Source organism: Lissotriton helveticus, chromosome 2_1, assembly GCF_964261635.1.
Source record: "Lissotriton helveticus chromosome 2_1, aLisHel1.1, whole genome shotgun sequence".
Lineage (NCBI taxonomy): Eukaryota > Metazoa > Chordata > Amphibia > Caudata > Salamandridae > Lissotriton > Lissotriton helveticus.
The window spans coordinates 1,153,729,122-1,153,753,303 of NC_136059.1; the positions used below are offsets into that span (position 1 = coordinate 1,153,729,122).

The following is a 24,182-nucleotide window of genomic DNA, read 5'->3' on the forward strand; positions in this document are numbered from 1 at the left end:
AGTTAATCTTCCTCCGTGACCATGTGGTTAGTGGGGCAATGCCCCAACGCCCCAATGGACTCACCGCTCCTGGAAATACCCTGTTAAAGGATTGATATACACTACAATCAACTTTATTAATAAATGTGGAAACTGAATGTGTAGTTGACCTCTGGGTAAAGGTGTATTATATCCGAATATTTTGCGATGTAAAATGTTATTTAAAAATACCATCTGAGAACATACATTTTAACACTTTACAACCTTAAATAAAATAGGATGGACTTGGAGAAACCTGTGTGCCTCTAATTGGAGCCAATGGACGCGCATGCAACTGATGACTAGACTGGCCAGGTTAATGAGTACATATTTGGTATTGAAAAAGCAGCAGTTTTATTTTTGTTTTATTTTCAGTTTTGTCTGTTGTAAAGCGCCATCTAATGATTCAACCTAAAAGATTCGGAAAAGCATGAAGTGCGATCACATTGAGGGACCCATTTTCCTATTGGTTTTACACCAGCCGTTTGGTTTTCAGCCCTGAGAGGACATTGTTGGTGGCTACATCAATGGGGCGCTTCCCGTAGTTGTCCAATGGTCCGTTGAGGCTCGCTCCTCCATCCAGGAGTACCAGAAGGGTGTCCAGAAAGCCTTCGCGGGCTGCGTCGTGTGCAGGGCACGAGCCGGTGCTGGGGTCCGCCATATTGGGGTTGGCACCATTTTCTAACAACAGCTGTGCAATGGCTGGGTTCCCCATCTGCATGACCTGCCACAAGGAAAAACAAATACAAGTATAAGCACTCGTCATATCAATTAATTATATGTATATTGCTTGGATTTTGCATGAAACTGTATGTCAGAGTACCTTGATGCATTGTTGGGATTCGTTAGTAGTTATCAATACAAACCATCAGTGAATACAGTCTACTTCTCTGGGCCAAAATTACAGTGGGCTTTATGACCAAATTATTCTTATTTGCTATAACGTGTAGCGAGCATTTTACTGTGCTTTAAGAGCATACAGATGGGCGTTGCAGACATGCACTCATATGTGGGGCAGTCTATAAATGGATTTTGGTAAAGCAGCACAAATTACATTCCCTGATGCCAGATGCGCATGCGTGAGCATGCCTGTGAATGGAGGCATCTTGGAATGGTTAAAAAAATCATGTCCATCCCAGCAGCTGGTGCTCAGAGGACTGTCGTGGCCTGCCTGCAGAATTGAGAGGAGCTTGCCATGCCAATGGGTATCCCCCCCCCCCAAAAAAAAACCCAACTCATGCCTCAATGGCAAGAGCTGCCTTAGGGTTAACAAGCTGAAAGGCAGTATATGTGAGTGTTGGAGTATATAAGTGACTGTATGTGAGAGTGAGTGAATGTGAGAGTGACTCAATGGATGAGTGTGTGCTTATGACAGTGATTGTAGGTATCTGTACGAATAAGTGAGGTGGTGTGTGTATAACTGTATATGTGAGTAAATGGCAGTGTGATTAACTCTTTGGGTGACTAACCAGGTGTGCGAGTAACTCTATGGGTGAGTAGCGGTCTTTGAGTGTCTGTATTGGTGTATGAGTGCATATATCTGTGGCTATATTGATGAGTGACTGTGTGTATGAGTGACTGTGTGGGTGAGTGAGTGGATGTGTGCATAGACCTATGAATCAGTGAGTGGGTATGTACTAACTGGTATTGGTGTGTCTATGGTTTCGAGAAAGGTAGTCTGTATTTAGAGTGGTTGTATGAAAGGTTAAATTAGGGTGTGAGGAAGTGCATCAGAGATTAAGTGGATGATGTCATGAGTGATGTAATTTGAGATGTCATGAGTGATGTCACCAGTGATATCACTGACCCTGTCAGGAGTGTTGTAATATGTGACATCATCAGCGGTGCAGTACGGGGGCGCGAGTTATAGTTAGCTCAGCTAACTATAACAGCTGGATTTCTCTGGTTTTGTACGAGTGAAATGTCAGCCTAACTATAAAGTCCCTGAAACCTATTTTTTTTCTCTCCAGTGAACATATATATATATATATATATATATATATATATATATATATATATATATATATATATATATATATATACATATATATATCCCAATAAACATCCACCTTGCCGCCTACTGTTTAATCAGATAAACCTTAGTGAAATAGCACACAAGCACTAAAACACCCACTGCCATACTGACAGAAGCACCTAAACATTCCCTGATCTAGAGAGGCACAAGTGTAGTGTATGTAGAGCTAATAAAGGCAGTTCAAATCAAATCAAAATAAACTTTATTCAGTTTTCGCAATTAAAAAACATAAAAGTATACTTAAACACAACCCCATAATACAAATTTAGTCGTCAATACGTCATGAATAAAACAGAGAACATATACTCATTAGCAGCCATAATACATAATGGTTGTACTCACATTTCTCATTTACAAGTTTAAAATCACAACATAAATATAAAAACAATTAATCATAACTGACCCTAGACTTGATTGCAGACTTTAAAAAAACAACAATAAAAGGGACACAATCTTCCCTTAGTAACTGAAGAAACAGGAGAGCTGGCCGAACCTATATAAAGTTAATCTTTTTTAAAACAGGAATTAAAAAGTATTTCCGGGGGCCTTAATAAAGCTTACATAAAAACATAAAGTGTAAAATATCCTGTGGGGACATCCCGTCGCAACCACAGGGTGATAAGTGTTGGCCCTTCCTGCTGCCCCTTGGTACAGCAAGCAGGAGATGAAATAGATCTAAACGAAATCTGGTCAACAGGTAGCGATCATAATTCGTAAGAGCCCCCAATAAAGACGGCTCAGCCCCTAGTGTGGTTTTCAACATAATAAATGTACGCACACTAGGTTTAGACAATTCAATCTCCTCCCTTGCCTGTGATTTCAGAGTAAGGAAAGTTTCCTTAATTAATCCTATATCTTTTTTACAAATTGTATCAGGGCTGCTCAAGAGGTTTAGGCGATTCAGTTTCCCCAACGTTCGTTTAATATACTGAAACCACGGGATTCTCAGCATATTGTCAAGTTTCATGCAATCTTTTAAAATTTGTTGCGTCACCAACAAATGCTTATTTATCCATATATTTAACCAAAAAATAATGGGACGCAGGGCCAAAGTATCACACAAAAAGGGCAAGCCTGGTTCTTCATGCACTATCAAATTAGCAATACCTCCAGGCACTCCTAACACACGCTTTAAAAATTTATTTTCCGTCACCTGCAGTCCATCCAGGCTACTAAAGCCCCAGATTTCACTCCCATAAGCAGCTGTTGCAACACATCTAGCTTGATATATTTTCATTAATCCAGCAATTGGTCTGTTAGCTAATTTGGAGGCAAAATCAAATGTAGCACCATTCAATCTCATCAAGTCTCCCTCTTTTCTCTGTTTTAACGGGCCCCACATAAGTTTATCATCTAAAACCACACCCAGGTAAGAAAAAACATCTGTGCGCGGGATCATAGCTGTGCCTGCTCTAAACTGAAAGCGGGATTTTTTCCGTGCGCCCAGCTGCATAACAAATGATTTCGAGTTATTAATTGTCAAATCCCGATCACCATAAAAGTGGAGAAAAGTTCCAGAAGTGACTGCAGACCCCTGGCAGTTCTTGAAATAAGAACCGCATCGTCCGCATATAAAAGAATTGGAAGTGGACGCCTCCCTATGTATGGACAGTCAACAGCTGCAGCTGATAAAACCTTGTTGAGATCATTGATATAGAGGTTAAACAGAAAGGGTGCTAAAATACATCCTTGTCGCACCCCCCTCCTCAGAGCAAAAGGCCTAGAAACCTCCATGTTCTCTTAGTACCGCACCTGAGCAATGGTTTCCTGATGTAAATCCTGTAGAAAATTCACAATGCTACAGTCAGCTCCCATGGCCCTCATGGACTGCCACAGCTTCTCCCGATTTACACAATCAAATGCCGAGGACAAATCCACGAAGGCCAGGTAGATGGTTCCCGACCGCACAATTGTATATTTGCTAATGACCATTGTCAGGTTAAGGCACTGGGCTACCGTGGGCCTTCCCGGGCAGAAACCATATTCAATGTGTGCTACAATTTCATGGTCCTCCGCCCAGGTAGTCAGTCTCTCCAAGAGCACCCGCCCCACCACCTTAACCACTGAATCAAGTAGCGAGATCGGGCGGTAGCAATGGGGACTATCCTGACTTCCCTTCTTAAATATGGGAACTATGGTAGAAGTGGCCCAGGACCCAGGACATGCCACCATAGCCGCAGCAATAAGTACAGAAGTTAAGATTGGTGCCCAAAAAGCAGAGTCTGACTTGAATAAATCAGGACGTATTCCATCAGGCCCTGGTGCCTTTTAACAAGTTAGGCCAGCAATACCCCTTTCAACCTCTCCCTGTGTAAAAACTATAATTGGGTCACCAGCAAAATTGCTTTGGGAGCAGGTAGCGGGATTCGGGTCTTCAAACATCGCTGTAAAGTAAGAGACCCATTCCTCCTCAGTGATGTGTGATCCCAAAGCCCTTACCTCCCCGTTATCTACTATTGGTTTATTAATTATGCCCCAGAACCTAGCGCTGTCTCTGATTGTACAGGCCTCGATCAACTCCGTCCAGGCCATCTTTTTCAAACTTGATTTCCTATTTGCCAGTGTTTTTTTTATAGGCAGATCGCATATCTTTTATCAGGATACGATTCCTAGGAATTCCCTACAGGGCCTTATGTAGGTTATTAGAGGCCTGTGTACATGCAGCATCAAACCATCTTGGTTTGAAGCTAACCTTTTTGCTTCGTGGCGCAATTAATAAATCTCCTAATATACGAGAAATAGTATCAAAAGCACTCATAATAGTATGCAGGGTAGTCCCAGTGGAATTGCAAGACAATATATCCTGTTCACAGACCTCCTTAATAGTTTCATAAAAACCCTCCGGAAATATCTGTGACCATTTTAGTCGCCTGTTTCCACTTGTGGGTCTAACAACACCTCTTAGTGCAACTACATTTTTGGCAAATAGGACAGAACTAGAGCATGATATACTAAGGGGGTTGTGATCACTATGAACATTCTCTGTCACTCCAAAGCTATCAAAAAAATAATGTAGGGAGGATGAGAATATAATGTAATCAATAAATGTTCCCCGCCCTTTCCCCTTAAATGTTGGCACTTCCATAAAGCGACACTCATCTAATAGGGACCAGGCAGATAACAAATTAAATTCCTGCATGATGGTAATCAAACTGTCCCCTTGAGTGCTATGTTCAAAGTGGATCCCTTCCACCCGTGAGCATCCCAACTCTCTCAAGCAGGATATCATAGGGTCTCCACAGGGATGAATATTAAAATCTCCCATAATTAAAATGTTACTCCCAACTTTGCTACCCAGCAAATGTAATAGAGAACCCATCTGTTGGATGTTACCACACCCTTGTTCCTTAGTAACTGAGTTATGGAAATTAACTTGACCCAGCACATGGGCCCTTCTTCCCAGAACCAGCATCTGTGAAACTACAGTGGTGGATAATGATTGGATACAGCATTCCAGGGCCAGCAAAATGTTCGTAACCAATCCTCCCTTTGATCTCCCTGTTACAGAGGGAATTGCTGGGGAGAAAAAGGCCTTATAACCTTCCAATAGTAAGCTGTGACCCACAAGCCAAGTTTCTTGTAGACAAATGATTTTAAATTGCCTAATAAAAGATAACCATGAAGGGTCTGAGAACGTCCTCCTCCATTGCCCTTGTTTCTTGATCTGCTCCCCCCTCGCTGCCCCCCCCTTCTGCTCCGTGCTGACCTTCCGCCCCCTCCCCCCCCCGACACTTTTCCCTATAGGCAATTCCGGCCAGCCCCCGCGCTGGTATCACACCGGACACACTTGCTTCCAACCCCTCAGACCGCCTTTCCATAGAGTGGCGCATGTACACGTATGCTCTGCTCATCTGTAGGTATTTGGTCTCCTGTTTCTAAGTCTTCATGTTTTGTTGATTATTGTCACTCATTGTTTTCTTGAGTTTAAAGTAAGATTTGGATATGTATAATGCCAAGAGTATATATGTGAAAAGTTGCAATTATCTGTATGGTGTATCGAGTGCCCTCACCATGCCATTCCGGAGGAGAGATATGTAGAAGCAGTCGACAGTCCCTGTGGATTAGCAACCGCTGTTGCTCCTATTATCTGTTGATATATGGACAGTATTTGTAACTATTGCCCAGTGGACTACTTTGATCTATTATTAAGTCAGGTGTGACTGTTATTTCTTTTACAATATGCATGTCCAAAGGAACAGACATGACACAAGTTCGATTGCGTTCCCTAGTCACTGTTTCTGCACTGTCTACTGACTTGATAACTGCTTTTTGAACCAATAAAAACATATTCAAACAAAAAAAAATGAAGGGTCTGAGAACTTACTTGCCAAACCAGCAATGTTCCAGGATATAATGTTAGACGTCTGTTGCCTCTGCAGTACTGCCAATGTGCTGCCCTCATCTACAGGGCAGCTTGGGCAGATAATATCATTCTTAGGTTCTAAATCACCCCAAGGGCCTGGAGAACTCTCCGGCAGTCAGTCACAAAGCTCCAAATCTGAGAGTGGTGAAAACCTATTCATTAGATAATAAAGGCAGTTGCAAAGACACCATAAAAAAACTTAAAACCTAGCAGCACATCCAGGAGGCAAACAATGCAGCCCCTTACAGACACATGAAGATAACCATAGAGGCTATGAAGAAAGGCAGTTATTTACCCAGAAACGTACATAAACATTAAATGAGAGCCCCTTACCCACAAACTTATATACACATGCAATGACAGTCCCAGATATGAACTGAGACATTCATTCATATATCTGGTAAAAAAACTGACACTTTCAAGTCTAACATGCAGAAAATTAGCTCATGCATTATGAATCAGGCCTTGCACACTTGAGTTTGTGAATGCAGGTTTACTGCTAGCGCTGTCTTCATACACAAGTGGTAAACTCCTTTTGTACCACATATAACTGACCACTAAGGTAGGCTATAGCTAGGCCATATTGCAGTAAGCTGTGCACTTAAAAGGTAAAACATGTACTCTGAATTTTCTCTGAGCTATATGCGCTCCTACAGACCCATGTGCCCAATTATACATGCACCCTGCCATCCATTAATCTGGCATACCTAAATATACAAGTACAGACAGTCAAACACTCATACAGACTGTGACAGGACCTCCTAAACATGGATGCAGAGGCACACACGCTTAAATAACCTAATACTTACTAACATATGCAAGAGGCAAACGTTTATATTTTAAACTCCTACACAAGGTATAAACTCATTTGTAACTAGATATAAGCTACCACTGAGATAGACTGTAGCTAGGCTATAGGGTACACTATATGCTTAAAAGGTAACACATGTAGTGTAAAGATTCAGTGAGCTATATGCACTCATAAAGACTCATGTGCCCCATTAAACTTCCATCCTGCCATCCACACTTTAACACACCCACTGACAAAGTGAGAGAAGTACCTAAATATTTACTGATATAGAGAGGCACAAGTGATATCTATGAATCGCTAATGACGGCAGTTGCACAAACACCTACAAAAACAAATACTGACTAACACATACAGGAGGCAAGCCATGCAGCCATTTTCAGACACATTTAGATAACCCTAGTGGTTATGAAGAGAGGCATTCATGTACCCACAAACTAACAGACATATGCAATAACAGCCCCGGATATGGACTGAGACATTTATTCACATATCTACTAAAGGACTGACACTTTCAAGCTTAACATGCCGAGAAGTAACCCTTCCATCATGTTTTGAGCGTTGTACAGCTTAGTCTATGGATGCAATTTTACTGCTAGACAAATCTTCATATTTTAAATTCCTACACAACACATATCTGATCTTCTACTAGATATAAGAACCACCGAGATAGTCTGTAGCTAGGCCAGAGGGGTGGTTGATATGTGAAAAGGTAACACATGTAGTCTGTCAATTCACTGAGCAATATGCGCTCATATAAACAAAATCTTTAAATGATTAAAAACTTCTGATGCAGCATAATTAACTGGTAAATTTGCTTCTGTTTTTTTATTTGCAGACATCAATATCTAGTTAACTACAGAGAGTAAAAAGGCCATAATAAAGTCAGAGAAGAAAGAAACATTAGCAAACTCACCATCTCCTCAGAACTGAGAAACAGATGGGGCGAAATACTGAAAAGGTGGTCAAAGAGAAAAGAACTGCTGGTAAGAGGACAAGGACATTTCTTAAAATTGTGTATGCACAACTGGAAAGAGTGCAAAAAAACAAGTAAATAAAAAGAAAGTATAACATTAACTAAAAAAGGACAAAAAGTCTCATATCAAAAGTAAGAAATTGTCAAAAAAAGACTTAAACCAGAAGGCAGAGGCACTTCAAGGAAATTAGAATGTGTATGTTCCTTGAATATTCCATAGTAGAGTAATTCACAACTTATTAGCACCTATGAAGAAGTATAAAAGAAGAACACAAGCAATCAGACAAAAGGAATATGTTGAAGGTATAGTTGATAAGGTTCCATGTTAAAATATCGATGTTAAACATATCGATGAAAAAAATATGGATGTAAAAATATCGATAACAAAAATATCGACTCCCTTTACTTAAACAGGCAAGTACAATATTATCGAGACAAAAATATCAATGTAAAAAATATAGAAGTAAAAAATATCAACTTAAAAAAAATACATAACTTAAATAAAATGTAATTATATTAATGCTATTAACAAAATAAATTAAATGTAATATATATTTTAACTAATTATAACTAATAAACTTAATTTAATAAATATAAACACAAAATCATTTGTACATATACGTTTGTTTACTTAAATACATTGTATTAACTATTATCTTTATTTAATTTATAAACTTTTAAAATTATATAAAAATAAAATATACAAATATATAAATATTTTAAAATTGAATAAAATGTTGTACATTTAATTAACACATTAAACTATCAAAAAAGAATAAAACATACATTTAATAACAAAATAAACACAATAGTAGTGAAAACGTTGGATAGCGAGGGGTAAAAGTTACTATTCCCACTCCAGTGAGTGCAACAGTAGGGAAAGCGTTGGATAGCATAGGGGTAAAAACTTACAATTCCTACTTCAGTGAGTGCAACAGTAGGGAAAGTGCTGGATAGCGGAGGGGTAAAAATTACTATTCCCAATCCAGTGAGTGCAACAGTAGGGAAAGCGCTGGATGGCGTAGGGGTAAAAATTAAAATTCCCACTCCAGTGAGTGCAACAGTAGGGAAAGCGTTGGCTAGCGTAGGGGTAAAAATGACTATTCCCACTCCAGAGAGTGCAACAGTAGGGAAAGCGTTGGATAGCGGGAGGGTAAAAATGACTATTCCCATTCCAGTGAGTGCAACAGTAGGGAAAGCGTTGGATAGCGTAGGGGTAAAAATTACTATTCCCGCTCCAGAGAGTGCAACAGTAGGGAAAGCGTTGGATAGCGTAGGGGTAAAAATTACTATTCCCACTCCAGAGAGTGCAACAGTAGGGAAAGCGTTGGATAGCATAGGGGTAAAAATTACTATTCCCACTCCAGTGAGTGCAACAGTAGGGAAGTAAATACTTCATATATTAATTAAACAAATTAAATATTAATACCCATTACAAAATAATTCAAAATAATTACCAATTTAATATAATATAATAATTAATCAATTAAAAATACAAATACAAATTATTTATTAAAAATCATTACCTATTAATACAAATTAATTACCAATTTACAATTAATTAATTAGCAATTGAAAAATAATTAACAATTAATTAAAAATAAATACCAATAAATAAATATTTCTTTTTAATTAATTGCAATTAAATGACTTCCCACCCTATTCCCCTATAAACCCACAACCCACTGCAGTAAATACATTAATACAATTAACATCATTATCAATTAATCAATTAATAAAAATTAATTACCAATTATAATTTATTTAATTACCAATTAAAAATTAATTAACAATTAATTCAAGATAAATACCAATAAATACATTAAAACATTTAATCAATTAATAGTTAAATTACTTCCCACCCTATTCCCCTATAAACCCACAACCCGCTACAGAATTAAATTACGCAAAAATTAAATACCATAAAATTCATTACTTAAAATAAATTATAAAATAAATATACACTTTTCACACATATAATAACATAAAAACACTTTAAAAAATTCAATATTATTAAAAAATCGATATATTTAACATCTATATTATATACTTCGATATTTTGACTTTCTATATTTATGTAAATCAATATTAACTTACTTACCTCAAATTCGATATTTTTGTTGTCTATATTCTGTCCATTCAATATTTTGTCCATTACATTCGATATTTTTGTTGTCTATATTCTGTCCATTCGATATTTTGTCCATTCTATATTTTTAATTCGATATTAATGCAATTCTATATTTTTAACTCGATATTTTGACTGTATACCGATTGCACCTTATGGCCAATCATGGTAATGTAGGGGGCTATTTCTATAAATGAACAGTAATCTAGGTTTGTTGTAATAAGGTATTGACCATACCCTACTCCCTTTTGAGTTTTATGCTATCACCATGTGAATAACTAAGTAAGAGTTAATAATATCTGCTGAGCTACAAACGTCACAGTGATGAGGTTGTTTTGTAGTGCTGACCCACATGTTCCTGTGACACATCTTTTGGCTTTTCAACGATAATCACTTTGTACATTTTCCACACAGCAATGTTAATGTTTGTGAATTGCCTTATTGTGTTTCATAATTGGTAATGGTGCTCACATGACATAACAGCTCAGAAAGATCGCCCCCATGTCGAATTACAGATGCCATGGGTGCAACATCATCATGTAGTCTGGAGACGTGATCTCCTGAGAATGCGGGAACACGAAGTTGTGGCCATGGAGTCCCTCGGGATTGAAAAGCGAGTGAATATTTTGAACCCCTCAATATTTATTGATTCTTTAGGGGGCTAACAAATCCAAAATGTCCCGCAGTCAAGACGTGGCTTTCTTGTCCCGCCTACATTAAAATTGGATACACGAAGCCAAGAAGAGTATGTGGCTACCGAGTCAAGTCAGATCAATAAAGTTTTGTTATTCACATCCAAAAAAGTGTGTTTAAGTGTTGCTACATAACTACAGCGATTATACACTCAGCACGATAATTACTAACATGTGGGAAGAGCAATTACGCTAAGGATTAAAGGACTCCCCCTAGTCCCGTCGGTGCCTCCCCCTTGACTCATTATACGTCTGAGGTACCGACGGATAGGTAGGCTCCCAGGACTCCACAATAGTTTTGAGCTTCAGAGCCTGACGTTTGCTTAAAGTTCTTTGTTTTTTACATGACTGCCAAAAGACCAGTTGGACCTGTTTGCCTCTAAGTCAGTTGGGGTCTATAGGGTATTAGAAAGTGATGACTGCTTTAAGATTGTTGGGTTGCATTTGTTTGTTAAAAAGTTTTTTGAGCTTGACAAAGTTTGTTTGGTTTGTACCTGTTTTCTTCTAAGCCAATGGAGGTCCAAAGGGGGATACAAACCTTTTTTAAAGAGTCTAGAGGACCTGTACAACAAGGCGGCTCCTAGCATGGAGTAGGAAATGTGAAGGCCTGTCGATAACATCTATATACAGCTCTTCATGTAAACTATAATTGGATCTAAGTGTTTTGTGACACAGAATTAAGGTGGGAACTGTAAGTTTGTGAACTTGTGTAGTTTACCCCCTTTTTCCTTTCTGTCCTCCCTGCCGTTTGTCTTCGTTGCAGAGCGGGGCCTCTTTATCCTGAGCTAGGTCCAGGTGAGGTGAGATACAGTCCCCGATCAAGACGGGTGAGAGATCTAAGTTTCTTTTACTGTTTAGAAATTGACGCAGATTAAGCCACCAGTGGCCGATTTGCTTAACACAATAATGAGTTGTTTGATGTGATGGTGAACTAATGATGATTGTGTTTATAAATATGTTTTACAGATGCCATCTGCATCGCTTGAAGCGGAGGATATGTGACAGTAGGTTGTATTGATTCCAACCACTTTTTCATAGATTGTTATTATTATTTTCTTATATATATTTCTTCACATTCACGCTCTTTTAATTTTTATGATAAGAGTGATTAAAGCAGTAGCAACCATTAAGAACAGAGGTCCTGATGAAAGCCTAGGGCACTCTTACCCTGTAGGCTGAAACATGTTGGCCGAATTAACCTAGCAGTTATTTGTTAACACTGCTGTTTGCACTGTTCTGTTTTTAGTCTAGGGAGTGGGGTGATTAACATGAATACATTTATTATTTTCCTCCTCACGACTCTATTTTAAAATCACACACTTTGATATATAATTTTTTTGCACTGCTTTTTGATTCCCTGTGATCACAGACTGTATACATTGGATAAGTCTGGTTCACCTGGTACAGGGGCCTTGCATCAGATCCCATTGAGCAAACTTTCATGCTGGAGGTCTGTCTCCATGATCAGGAGATGCACTATCCATATTGCTGGATAACCAAATGGTAAGATTGATCACTCTGACAATTGATGGGAATCCTAGCTCTGCTCAATTTCTTCTGATTCCCTTACCACTCCTTTTTTGTGTTCACTATTCCCCTTTTTCAACTCTCTTTGTGACTTTACACTGCACTTGTTGGCTTGATGTTCGTTAGACCCCTAGTTCAGTTGGTTAGTATGATATGGGTATTTGGGGATTTGAACTGAGGCTGGTATTAAAAAATGTCTCTTTGACCCTCTTTTTCCTTGGTGTGTTTGTTAATGATATTTTTGCTGACTATATTTCTTCCCCACAATATTTTTGCGGCAATATTTATGTCTCACAATATTTCTCCTTCGATATTCCTGCTCTGCACCATTTGATAAGGTGTTTACTCTGAAGAAGAAGCTATTTATCTTGATTTTAAACAGAATAAAGACAATGAATAAGATAATATTGTCTATGAGGAGACCGATTCAAAAGAAATCATGCGTTAATAGAAGTAACTTTTGCAAAGATTTTAGAGGTGAATGGATACATATTTCGAGCACTGAGCTATACTTTAACGAAGAAGGCTTTTGGAAGACAACACATTAGTGCATGCAGTTGATGAATCTGGACGATGTTATTAAATGAAGAATGGTACTCCTATTCCAATAGAAGTAATGGTACCCAGAAATGTAGAGGAAGTGATTGCTGAAGAGGTGCAAAGAAGGCGCAGACATGCCACTGCCTACAAATGGAATTGCAGTAGTTTTGCAAAATTCAACAACAATCACTTGATATATTGATAAATTTCCTCCGTATGTTTCCTTGCAGAAGTTTGAAACAGAAAATAGCTACTTTGCAAGGATTAGATCACTGCAAAGTAAGAAAGCATACTAATTTACAAGGACACCCACTACCTTGTCAAAAAAAGTGTGTCAAAGCAGCTTTTATCATTTCAGAATGTCAGGTGTACACCATTCAAAAATAATAACTTTTGTTAGAAGACTTTACTATGTATAAACCAGTGCTATACTTTTAGGAGAAATGAATAGAGCTCTTTATTATGGTACTGTAATAGAGGTAGAAAAGGTTTGTGATGATGTACAGTTTTGTTTTTTTGGCCCTGAACAGGAGTACAGGGAAAATGAAAAGTTGGTGTCAACAGGAGTTGCAGAACGGGTCATAGGTATTACTGTTGGTAGTTTTCAAAAAGGGATTACAAATTTTAACACATTGAGTTCCGAGAAACCAAACTATGGGGCCGATTAGGATTGCGGTTTGTCCGCATCCTCCGGGCCGGCGGAAGTGTCCGCCGGCCCAGAGGATGCGGAAAAACCACTGCGGAGCCTTCAAAGACCCCCCGCCAGATTAGGATGGCTGGGGTCAGGAAGTCCGTCCGCAGCTTTTCTGCCGCGGTCGCCTTCCGACCGCGGCGGAAAAGCTCTAACATGGCTGGCGGTGTCTATCAGACACAGCCAGGCATATTAGGATGGTGGTAAAAACATGCTTTTCCACGGCGGCTTTTCCGCCGTGGAAAAGCATACGGACTTTCACTTCGGGGGCCCGTTGCAGTCCCCCTGGCTGAAGGGGAGTGGGGGGTGCACATGAGGGGGTACCTATGGTACCCCCCTGCATTTGCGTGCACACAGCAGCAGGCACTGCGCGGTGCCTGCCGCTTTGTGCATGTAAATGCGATGCATGCATTTTTAACCTTGCGGTCGCAATGTTAAAGATAGAAGATGTGACCGCCACCCTGGCGGTCACATCCTAATCTGCTCGGAGGGAACGCTGCAGCCCCTGCGGACGTTCCCTCCTCCTCAGGGGTCGCGGACGGACTCAAGTCCGTCCGCGATCCTAATCGGCCCCTAAGTTTGTATATGTTATTGACGCTCTCACTACAAAAGTCAAACCCGTAATCTTGATTTGTACATTAAAAGTAAAAAAGAGAATAATGATAAGTGGTTTGAATTTGCTGTTTACTTATTTGTAGAGGAACAGTTTGATTTCTCCACCTGGCAAGTTATATGTAAGTACAGCTATAATAAATAAGAGGAAAAGAAATGCCTGCTAGAGCAGTACACAACTTAAAATTGGTACCTATTCCAGCAGTACTTAAAGATTAGAATGTTTATGGATCCATACTAATCCAATGTATACATCCATTTTAAACTATAGTTCTTATGGAACCAATGACAGGGCAATTACCCCCAAATGAGCTCCAGGAACATTTAAGAGGTAGAATTGTATACTTGCCATTAGAGTTTAAGGAAAATATTGAAACTATAGGGGTACAGAGTAATTTGGAAGAGTGACTTGTAATTCTAGTAAATGGTGTCCCAACCAAAAGTAAATAGATATGACAAGAGTTAGTAAAGTTAAAAATGAAACTTCATATCTGGTACAAAATAACATATATTATAAAAATTAAGATAGTTTTCAAGATATAACACATATAGAGGACAGCACACCACTATCGACAGGTCAGATAGAAAAGGTGGATCGATCCACAGTAGAAGAAATGTATGAACATTATAGCATCCATCCCATACTTTCTAAAGAAATTGCTGGTGATGCTATTGATTTTTATCAATTAATATAATCTTAATGAGCTCCCTTAAGTGTATCGGAAAAAAGTTTAGCAGCTCGCTGTTTTCCGCATCTCTTTCCTACTGGAGTAGGTGGGAGGTTTGTAGGTATGTGGTAGGTATGATGACCAGCCTGTACAAATGCCAGCAGTCGAGTTTAGATCTACTAGACTTAACTCAGAGTACCCTAGATTTAACCAATATAGCCCTTATATGTTTTATCTACTATTTGAAAGTGACTTGTCTGCTTTGTCTTATGCCATAAATCACGTATTGAAAAGAGGTGTAGATCTGCTAAATTTATCAGTCAGAGAATTTATTGAGAAAATTCATGGAAAAGATCAGCAGCCGGAATACAACTTGTTGAATCTCATGGCATGTCAAGGTGGAACCAACTAATAGTGGTATCATCTTCATGGTGAGCTGAAACGCAAGTTGAGAAATTTAGGAGCACCTACATGATTTCTAACACTCAGTTGTGCTGAGAATGCATGGGATGACCTACTTGATTTCTTGCAAGAGTCCAATTGAAATATAAAAGGCAGGAATCTGAAGAAACTAGGAGAACTCTGTTCATTGGCCCTGCACATGTTGCAGATATTTTAACCACAGATTTCAAGCCATGATGGCTTTTATCTGTAACAAAACAAATCCTCCTCTAGGTGAAATGAATGATTTCTTTTGGTGCAAAGAGTTCAAAGCTAGGGGTGCCCCATATATTCACATGCTGCTATGGGTAAAATATGCCCCTAAGTCTGGAACAGATACTGATGAGTATGTGTGTTCTTTCATGGAGCAGTATGTCACTTGAGCAATCCCAATTGAAACTGGTGACAAGATTTTAAGACAAGGCAACAATTTCAAAATTATAGGTACCGAAAATACTGTCATAGAAAATACAGATGCAAAGGAAAGTTTACAATGGATGTCATTTTGGATTCCCATGACCTATCATCTCAGAAGGTAGTAAACAGCTTTTTGTCTGCAGTCAGACACACCCTTACATGCAAATCACTGAAAAACACATACAGCCTGAGAAGAACAAAGGCCTCCAAGTACATTAAGTACGCTCGTAACAGAGTAGTAAAGTCTTTCCCATATAACCAATATCTTGCTGATTTTCAACCTGAGAGTAGAGATATTCTGAAATAAAGCTGAGTTTCCAAACACCAGACACAAAATGTTTTTCTACTTGGCACTTTTGCAGTTGTTCTGGCTATGGCATCCAGAAATTGAATTGCTTGAACAGTACGAATGTTATGATGATTCTTTCAATGCTATCAATGATACTATAGACTGCTAAGTTTTTCCAAAATACCTTAAAGATGAGCGATAAGGTTGAACAGAAGTAAACAATTGCTGCTGAGAAAGCCAAGGACAGTTCTCAGAGTAGCCAAAGTTCAGCACCAGGAAGTCAAAATCCTCTGGGAGAAACAATTATTCAAAATAAAGCCACAATAGCTATGATTGAAGTGAAAAATGCAATTCAGCATGAAAGAGCTGAAACTGAGGACTGAGAACAGCTACTGATGCAACTGAATAAACAACAGAGAGATATGTTTAACAAAGTTAAAGATAAAATAGAGCATGGTTATCTGCACGAGAAGAAAGAATGTCAGTGTTCTTCATTTAAACGTATGTCTGTGGTATTTGGGTTTTTAACATAATCTTATGACTTTATCCATTTCTTTTGTTTGGTTTTGGTGAATTTATACGTGTTAGCATTTCTTTATATGAATGTATAAATAAGGATGATACAAACTAATTATCTGCCGGGTAACGTATTTACAAGCCCTGAATGGGACTCAGCAAACGGGAACAGTCCTTATCCAGCGCTGATGCTTCACTGAATAGCTCGGTTGAATATCGGGCTGTGACCCCTGGACTAACGGGGTGGTGCATGCTCGGCGGCGGGACCACAGCCTTAAATGAACGCTCCAAAGTTTGCCTAAGCAAAGAGCAGCACTCAAACACCAGCGTGAACTTGTGAGCCTTTATATATATATATATTGCAAACAAAGTGCCCTTGAGCATTGGGAGGTCACTCGACAGAGCTTCGCCATATGGCACGCCGATGCAGCCTGTCTGAATGATCTGTTTCATTAATGTCTTTGCCAATGTGTGCCAAGGGTAAAAAGCCCCTTCTTCCTGGGCTGCCACAAACACACCTGAGCCTCGCATACATTTGAATTTTTCAGCTTTATTGGTTTCCATCACAGTGGGCTCGTGCTCAGTGCAACTTCTCATTGCATGCTGGAACATAGAGTTTGACATAGACTTTGTTCACTTTCAATAAGTTTAGATGTAATTTGTTGAAATAAGGCTAATTTATTTCCTATAGTAGGATTGCAAATCATTCGGCAGGCTTGAATTAGCTCATGAAGCGCTGTGCTGAAATTCGTCCTGATTAGTGCAAAACAACAGCCTCACCTACTGGATTCGATATTTGGTTTCCAGCTGGTGATGGTGCACCTCCCCACGGCGACTCTGCGCTGTCAAAATATTGCAAACAAAGTGCCCTTGAGCATTCGGAGGTCTCTCGACAGAGCTTCGCCATACGGCTTCCCGATGCAGCCTATCTGAATGATCTGTTTCATTATTGTCTTTGCCAACGCGTTTCAAGACTAAAAAGTCCCTTCTTCCTGTGCTGCCACAAACACACCAGAGCCTCGCATTTATTTGAATTTTGCTGCTTTATTGGTGTCCATCACAATGGGCGCGTGCTCAGTGCAAGTTCTCAGTGCATGCTGGAACAGAGAGTTCTTAATGCAAGTGACATTGTTCACTTTCAGTAAGTTCAGATGTAATTTGTTGAAATAAGGCTAATTTATTTCCTATAGTAGGATTGCAGATCATTCAGCAGGCTTGAATTAGCATATGAAGCGCTGTGATGAAATTCATCTTGATTAGTGCAAAACAACAGCCTCACCTACTGAATTCTGTATTTGGTTACCAGCCGGGGATGGTGAACCTCCCCACGGCGACCCAGCGCTGTCATAATATTGGGAACAGAGTGACATTGAGCACTGGGAGGTCACTGGGCAGAGCTTCGCCATACACCTCCCTGAAGTAGCCTGTCTGAATGATCCGTTTCCTAAAAGCCTTTGCCAACGTGTTTCAAGGCTAAAAAGCTGCTTCTTCCTGGGCTGCCACAAACACACCTGAGCCTCGCATACATTTTAATTTTTCAGCTTTATTGGTTTCCATCACAGTGGGCACATGCTAAGTGCAACTTTTCAGTGAATTCTGGCACATAGAGTTCTTAATGCGAGTTACACTGTTCACTTTCAATAAGTTCAGATGTAATTTGTTGAAATAAGGTTCATTTATTTCCTATAGTAGGATTGCAACTCATTCGGCAGGCTTGAATTAGCATATGAAGCGTTGTGCTGAAATTCATCTTGATTAGTTCAAAACAACAGCCTCACCTACTGAATTCTGTATTTGGTTTCCAGCCGGTGATGGTGCACCTCCCCACGGCGGGGCAGCCGTGTCGAAATACTGCTAACAAAGTGCCCTTGAGCTTTGGGAGGTCACTCGACAGAGCTTCGTCATACGGCTCCCCGATGCAGCCTGAATGAATGATCTGTTTCATTATTGTCTTTGCCAACGCGTTTCATGGCTAAAAAGCCCCTTCTTCCTGGGCTGCCACAAACACACCTGAGCCTCGCATTCATTTAAATTTTGCAGCTTTATTGGTTCCCATCACAATGGGCGCGTGCTCAGTGCAATTTCTCAGTACTTGCTGGAACAGAGAGTTCTTAATGCGAGTGACATTGTTCACTTTTAGTAAGTTCAGATGTAACACATTGTCAAAATCATTAGCTGAACTCATTGGTAACGTAAACAATGTGGCTATTTAAATATAATGAGCGATGCTAACAAGGATGTCATGTAACATGCCATGAGTGCTGTAATATGTGAGGTCATAAGCAGTGCATGGGGGGAACAAGTTGTAGTTCACTATAACTGTCGTATGTCTGTGGTTTTTGAGTTTTTAACATAATCTCATGACTTTATCCATTTCTTTTGTTTGGGTTTGGTGAATTTATACGTGTTAGCATTTCTTTATATGAATGTATAAATAAGGATAATACAAAATGATTTGAATGTGGTTTCAAGTTCACAAAAAAAAGTTGGGATACTCATAAATAGAAAAATAGTCCAGGAAGTTGGGTAGGTTATCCTAACATTGAATCCTTCAACTTTGTGAGTATCTTTTAGTAATGCTTCTCCACAAACTAGTTATTGCAATATCCTGTATGGTCAATCTTTTCCACCAATTGCTTGATGATCCACCTGGAGCATCCTCTTCTGGTTTGAAACCACAATGTACCTTCACACATTCCTTACCTACTTTTCTCTCTTGGGCCTACAGTCTCACCAGATGCTCTAAGTTGCTCCAACCTCAACTATCACCAAATGCAAAGTCACTTGGATTCACCCTGGGCACCAGCCTCACCTGATAGAAGCAGACTGGCAAAAAAACGACAGCCTGGTACTAGCTCTCTCTTCCAAAGAAATCGAAACCATTTCTTCCTGAAAACAACTTTAGAACTGGTGTTCAAGCCCCTATACTGCAGCATCTTGATTATGACAACACCCTTGCTCCAGGACCTCAAAGTCTCCACTTTGGCTTCTCCTTATGGGCATTGGTTCATCCGGGGTCTATCCCCCACTGGCTCCTTCTACTTGCCTGCACCATCTTCAGAACCAGTTGCATCATTTATAAAGTTGTCACCAACAACACAGATTCTAATCATGCAGACAAGTTCACCGTCTCCAGTGGCTCACAGCACATCAGCAGCCTGGACACCATGAGAATGTAGCCTGAGAGGTGTAAAAAATAAAATACTAAGGCAGCAAACCTTTTCCTTCTGTGCACCTAGGATATGTAACACAATTCCTGTATCCCAGGTACAAGCTTCCTCTCCTATAACTCATTGACTGTATACTTGCCTTTGATCCTGTAAAGTGCTTAGCTTCCTTTTGGTTAGACTTGTGTTATACAAATGCCACATACATATCTGATGAAATATAGCAAATAACAAGGAGCATGTCAACACAAATGTTATCAATTGTTACAAATGAGTTGAGGGGGCTTAATGTGGTGAAACAGAGTTCCCCATGAGCCATTACCTCTATGAATGATGTGGTGAATGGCGATCCCCAAATGATTGATAATCGCTTTTGTTCAAACCTTTTTTTCGGCTCAAGGCCATAAAAGCGCACAAATAAGCAATAATAAAACATTAATAAACGCAATACAATAAATACATATTATAAAAATGAATCCACATAAAAACTACTTTAAAACTGTTGTATGTGCAAAGAAATAGGGCTCAGGATAAAAGAGTACACCGTTGAGAGTGCAAGTTTGGTTGCATTTACCTACATAAACACAATAGCATCAGAAATGTAGCTGTTTGAGACACTGACTTTTGCCCTGGTTTTCCACGTAGCCAGCAGGTAACAGGAGAGTGTGAAAACCAATGGTTTGCTAATGTCTGTTTATAGGGGCAGATTTACATTCTCTAATCCCCAGATTCTGACAAAGTGGTAAATTCCATCACCGGCTGCTAACTAAGTAGACTAGGCAGAAAAACAACATTTTGAAGTCTCCTTAGAGGCCCCACTTGCTGGGTACAGCTGTTCTTCCCCCATAGGTGATTTGGCCCCTTTGGCCATGAGCGAACGGAATGCCAAGGTCACATAGCAGAATAACAGGAACAAGCGCTTTGCTTAAGGAGGTTCAATCTCATCCATGAAAATCCTCTAGTGAATGTGCCTTTAATCAAGAGAAAGATACTGGTCATAGAGCCGTGCCAGTCATTACAGTAAATTTGGAACTCTCGGTGCTGCCAATATTCGAATTTAATGTTACTCTTGGAAATTGACCTAGCCTCTCTGGAGGCACTCCACAATGATATTAACCCAATCTCTCCCAAGGTGGCTTTAATGTACTAAATCCAAGGCATGCTACTCGTGCACACCAGACTGAGTATTCTATTCCGTCTGGGTATGAACAGAGCTCTGGAGTGGCCCAGATCCTCCTCCAAAAGAGTCTGGAACAAAGGCCAACTTTGTCTGAAAGGGGTCTGAACCCAAGATCAAGCCTAGGAGGCAGCATTAAGGGTACTTTCAGGGACACCCACTAATGTTGGCATGAATCAGTTTTCTACCAATTCTAGTGAAGAAATATCTAGATGGCCACATATTTCCGCACCATAAGTGTCCGTCCCTAGGGCTTGGTGGTAGTAAACCTGAAGTGCCAGCTGTGCCGGTCGGGACACATAATTAAGGGCCAGCTTTATCATACTTTCTGCTACTTGCTGTAGTTTTAATCTGCGCTGCATAATATGTGCCTGCCACCCCACCTGCTCTGTTAATGTGATACCCAGATAAGTATATGCACTCTCTCCAGGGGGTTGCCTGCCAATGTCAGATTTGCCCTGGATGTATGACCCAGGTTTATTACCATAAATCTGGTTTGGCCACATTTATTTTAAGGCCCTGCACTATGCAAACATTTTCAAAGTGGTCAGGCAATATTCAAAGGCCCATGGGTGACTTGGAGAGAAGGAGGGTGTTATTGGCGAGCATGAGGGCAGGGATCCTCATGTCCGCCGGTTTAGAAGCATCATTGTCACCTCGGTCTAAGTGCTATATATGGCTATTAATGTAGCGTGAGAATAGCATGGGGGCAAGTACGCACCCCTGCTTCACCCCTCTATTGACAGGAAATGACTTTGTTAGCTCACCCACCTTCCCACACCTGACCTGTGCATACCTATTGTTGTGCAGCCTCACTATAACATCTTGAAAGAAGTTAGGCATCCCCAACTCCTGCAGCACCCGCCATAAGGATGGCCTGGGCACTAAATAAAAGGCGGAGCGGAGGTCCACAAATACGATGTACCCGCAACTCCCCCCAGAGTGACAGTTTTCCAGATTAGCATCAGGGGGTCGGAACACCTGGTCGCTCATGCTCGTGGTCTCCATTAATTTGGCCTGCATCTGGGACAGGTTGTTATTATCTGTCATCCAATCCTGAAGCATGCCCACTAAGATGTTGGTAAATAGCTTTTGAGACCTATTGAGCAGACTAATAGGTATATAGGCGATAGGGAGTTCATGGGGACACTTTTTTAAATATAGGGACAATTTCAGCCATGGCTCACGTCGAGGGTAAAGGTGACCTTTGCAAAAAAGCTGTAAAACTGGTGAAAAGTAGGCTTTCCAAATGTTGACCTCACCCTGGAACAAGTACCTGGGTATTTTATCCAATCCTGGAGCTTTATTAGGAATGATACCCCTAATGGCTGCAAACATTTCCGCTACAGATATTTCAGCAAAGCAATGGTCATTCCAAAGTATGGGGATTGTGGCAAACATCCCCCTAGTAACATCTTCTGCCTCCCCAAGGCTGCCAAATATCTGCCTTAAAGTTCATTGGCTCAATGATTTACCTGGGTTGTTTGCTATTTCTCTTGCCTGTGCATACAAATCAAAGAAATGTGCCACCCAGTCACTGGCTGGAATATTAGTTGCTATGGCACAGTGTCCCTTCCTACTACCAAAGGATGTTAAATTCCAAAAGACACATTGATCGTTTTGCTTTGCAGTGGATTTGAGGCTCTCCCACCTTCCCCATACCCTTTCTTTTCTAGCTACAGTGAGAGCCTTTTTATGAACACCTCTTGGTGACCCAAGTAGGGCACTCTCTTGTTTATGTATGGCTAAAACTAAGTTAGATTTATCCACTGTACAATGCTTATTATATCAAGATAGAGGGCACTGTCTCTCTACCACTTGCCTGGCCTCAACATAAAACAAGATTTTTTATTTTTCAAAACTCCCTTGGTGGATCTCATTGATCCTGCCCAATGATATGTCAGAATTCCCTGTCTGGGACAGAAACACCACTCCCTCCATCCCATCAGCCACCACCCTGTAGATCAGACACAGGCCTTCTGTGAGTTCTCCACACTACTCCATTTGACCCTACGCTTATTGCTGGAGACTCTCAATCTTCTATCCAGTGGTTCTTTTGCATGATTTAACGGAATGCCACATCAATTCTTGATGAGTTGTTTGACTCAGGCTTGGTGTTGCTGCCCCCGCTGGTTTAGGGCCACATGATCTCTGACTGCTGTAGCATTGGACAGATTCTCATTTTGGACCAAATGCTGATGTCCCAAGGCAAAGTATACATGACAACATCCTTCTTCTCCAATTTGAATTCAGGATTTCTCAAAATTCCTTTTAGACTCAACCCTGCTGATTTTGTTCTTTGACTGCAGCATTTTCCCTTACTAAACCAGTCATTCCCCAAGGCTACTGAACCGCTTACTTTCAAACCAAATATGAGTGAGCTGTCTTGTGGTCTCTATCCATCGGACAACAGTCGATCAACCCCTTCCAAGCAGGCATAATAGTTGTAGGTCGGTATAGAGTAGAGATCCTCAATCTTCCTCTAGTTGTTGTTCAGAGCTCTAAGGGTTCTGTCAGGCTAAATTGTTCCATTTGATTCTACGCAGAGCAGCTGCGGTGGGAGTGGCAGTGGCAGTGTGTCGGATATTGGAGTTATGGTAGTTTGATAATTAGCTGGCGGATTGGGGAGTACACATACCAGCATGGGGGATGAAATGTGGGGACAAATGGGGAAGTGTGAAATTCGTGGTATGGTAAGTGTGTGAGTGATTACGAGGTGTAGAGGTGAAGTGGATACTATGGCAGGGGTGAGTGGAGGAAAAAAGTCAGAATGTTATGTGAATAAGTGAGAACGTGATCATGACAAGAAGAGGGTAATAAAAAGGGCATGTGTGTATCTGAAGGGGTACATGGTTTAGTAGCGGTAAACTCAGAAATAACCTGGACAATAACTGTTGTATCAGGAGAATGAACAGCTGCATAGAGGGCAGGGGTCACACGGAAATGTTTGCAAGCAAGTGTGTAGGGATAGAGTTGAGAATTAGAGTCAATTAATGATCGAGAAAAGGAGGTACATAAGGGATAGAGGGTTGGAATCAGCCTTTATCTAATAAGAATTGTTAAGGAAGGAGTGTTACTCGTTTGAATATAAAAAAAGTGAGGGAGGCCTCCTTTTGG

General features: G+C 40.3%; 1 protein-coding gene across 1 annotated transcript in view; it reads right to left on the bottom strand.

The window, feature by feature from the left end:
- Positions 1-281: 281 nt before the first annotated feature.
- Positions 282-24,182, bottom strand: part of CDKN2B (cyclin dependent kinase inhibitor 2B) — a 258,420-nt gene continuing 234,519 nt past the window's right edge. Inside the window, exon 2 of the mRNA XM_078677448.1 lies at positions 282-742. Within this exon, the coding sequence (XP_078533574.1) occupies positions 491-742 (252 nt within the window). The 3' untranslated portion in view covers positions 282-490. The remainder of the gene's footprint in view (positions 743-24,182) is intronic.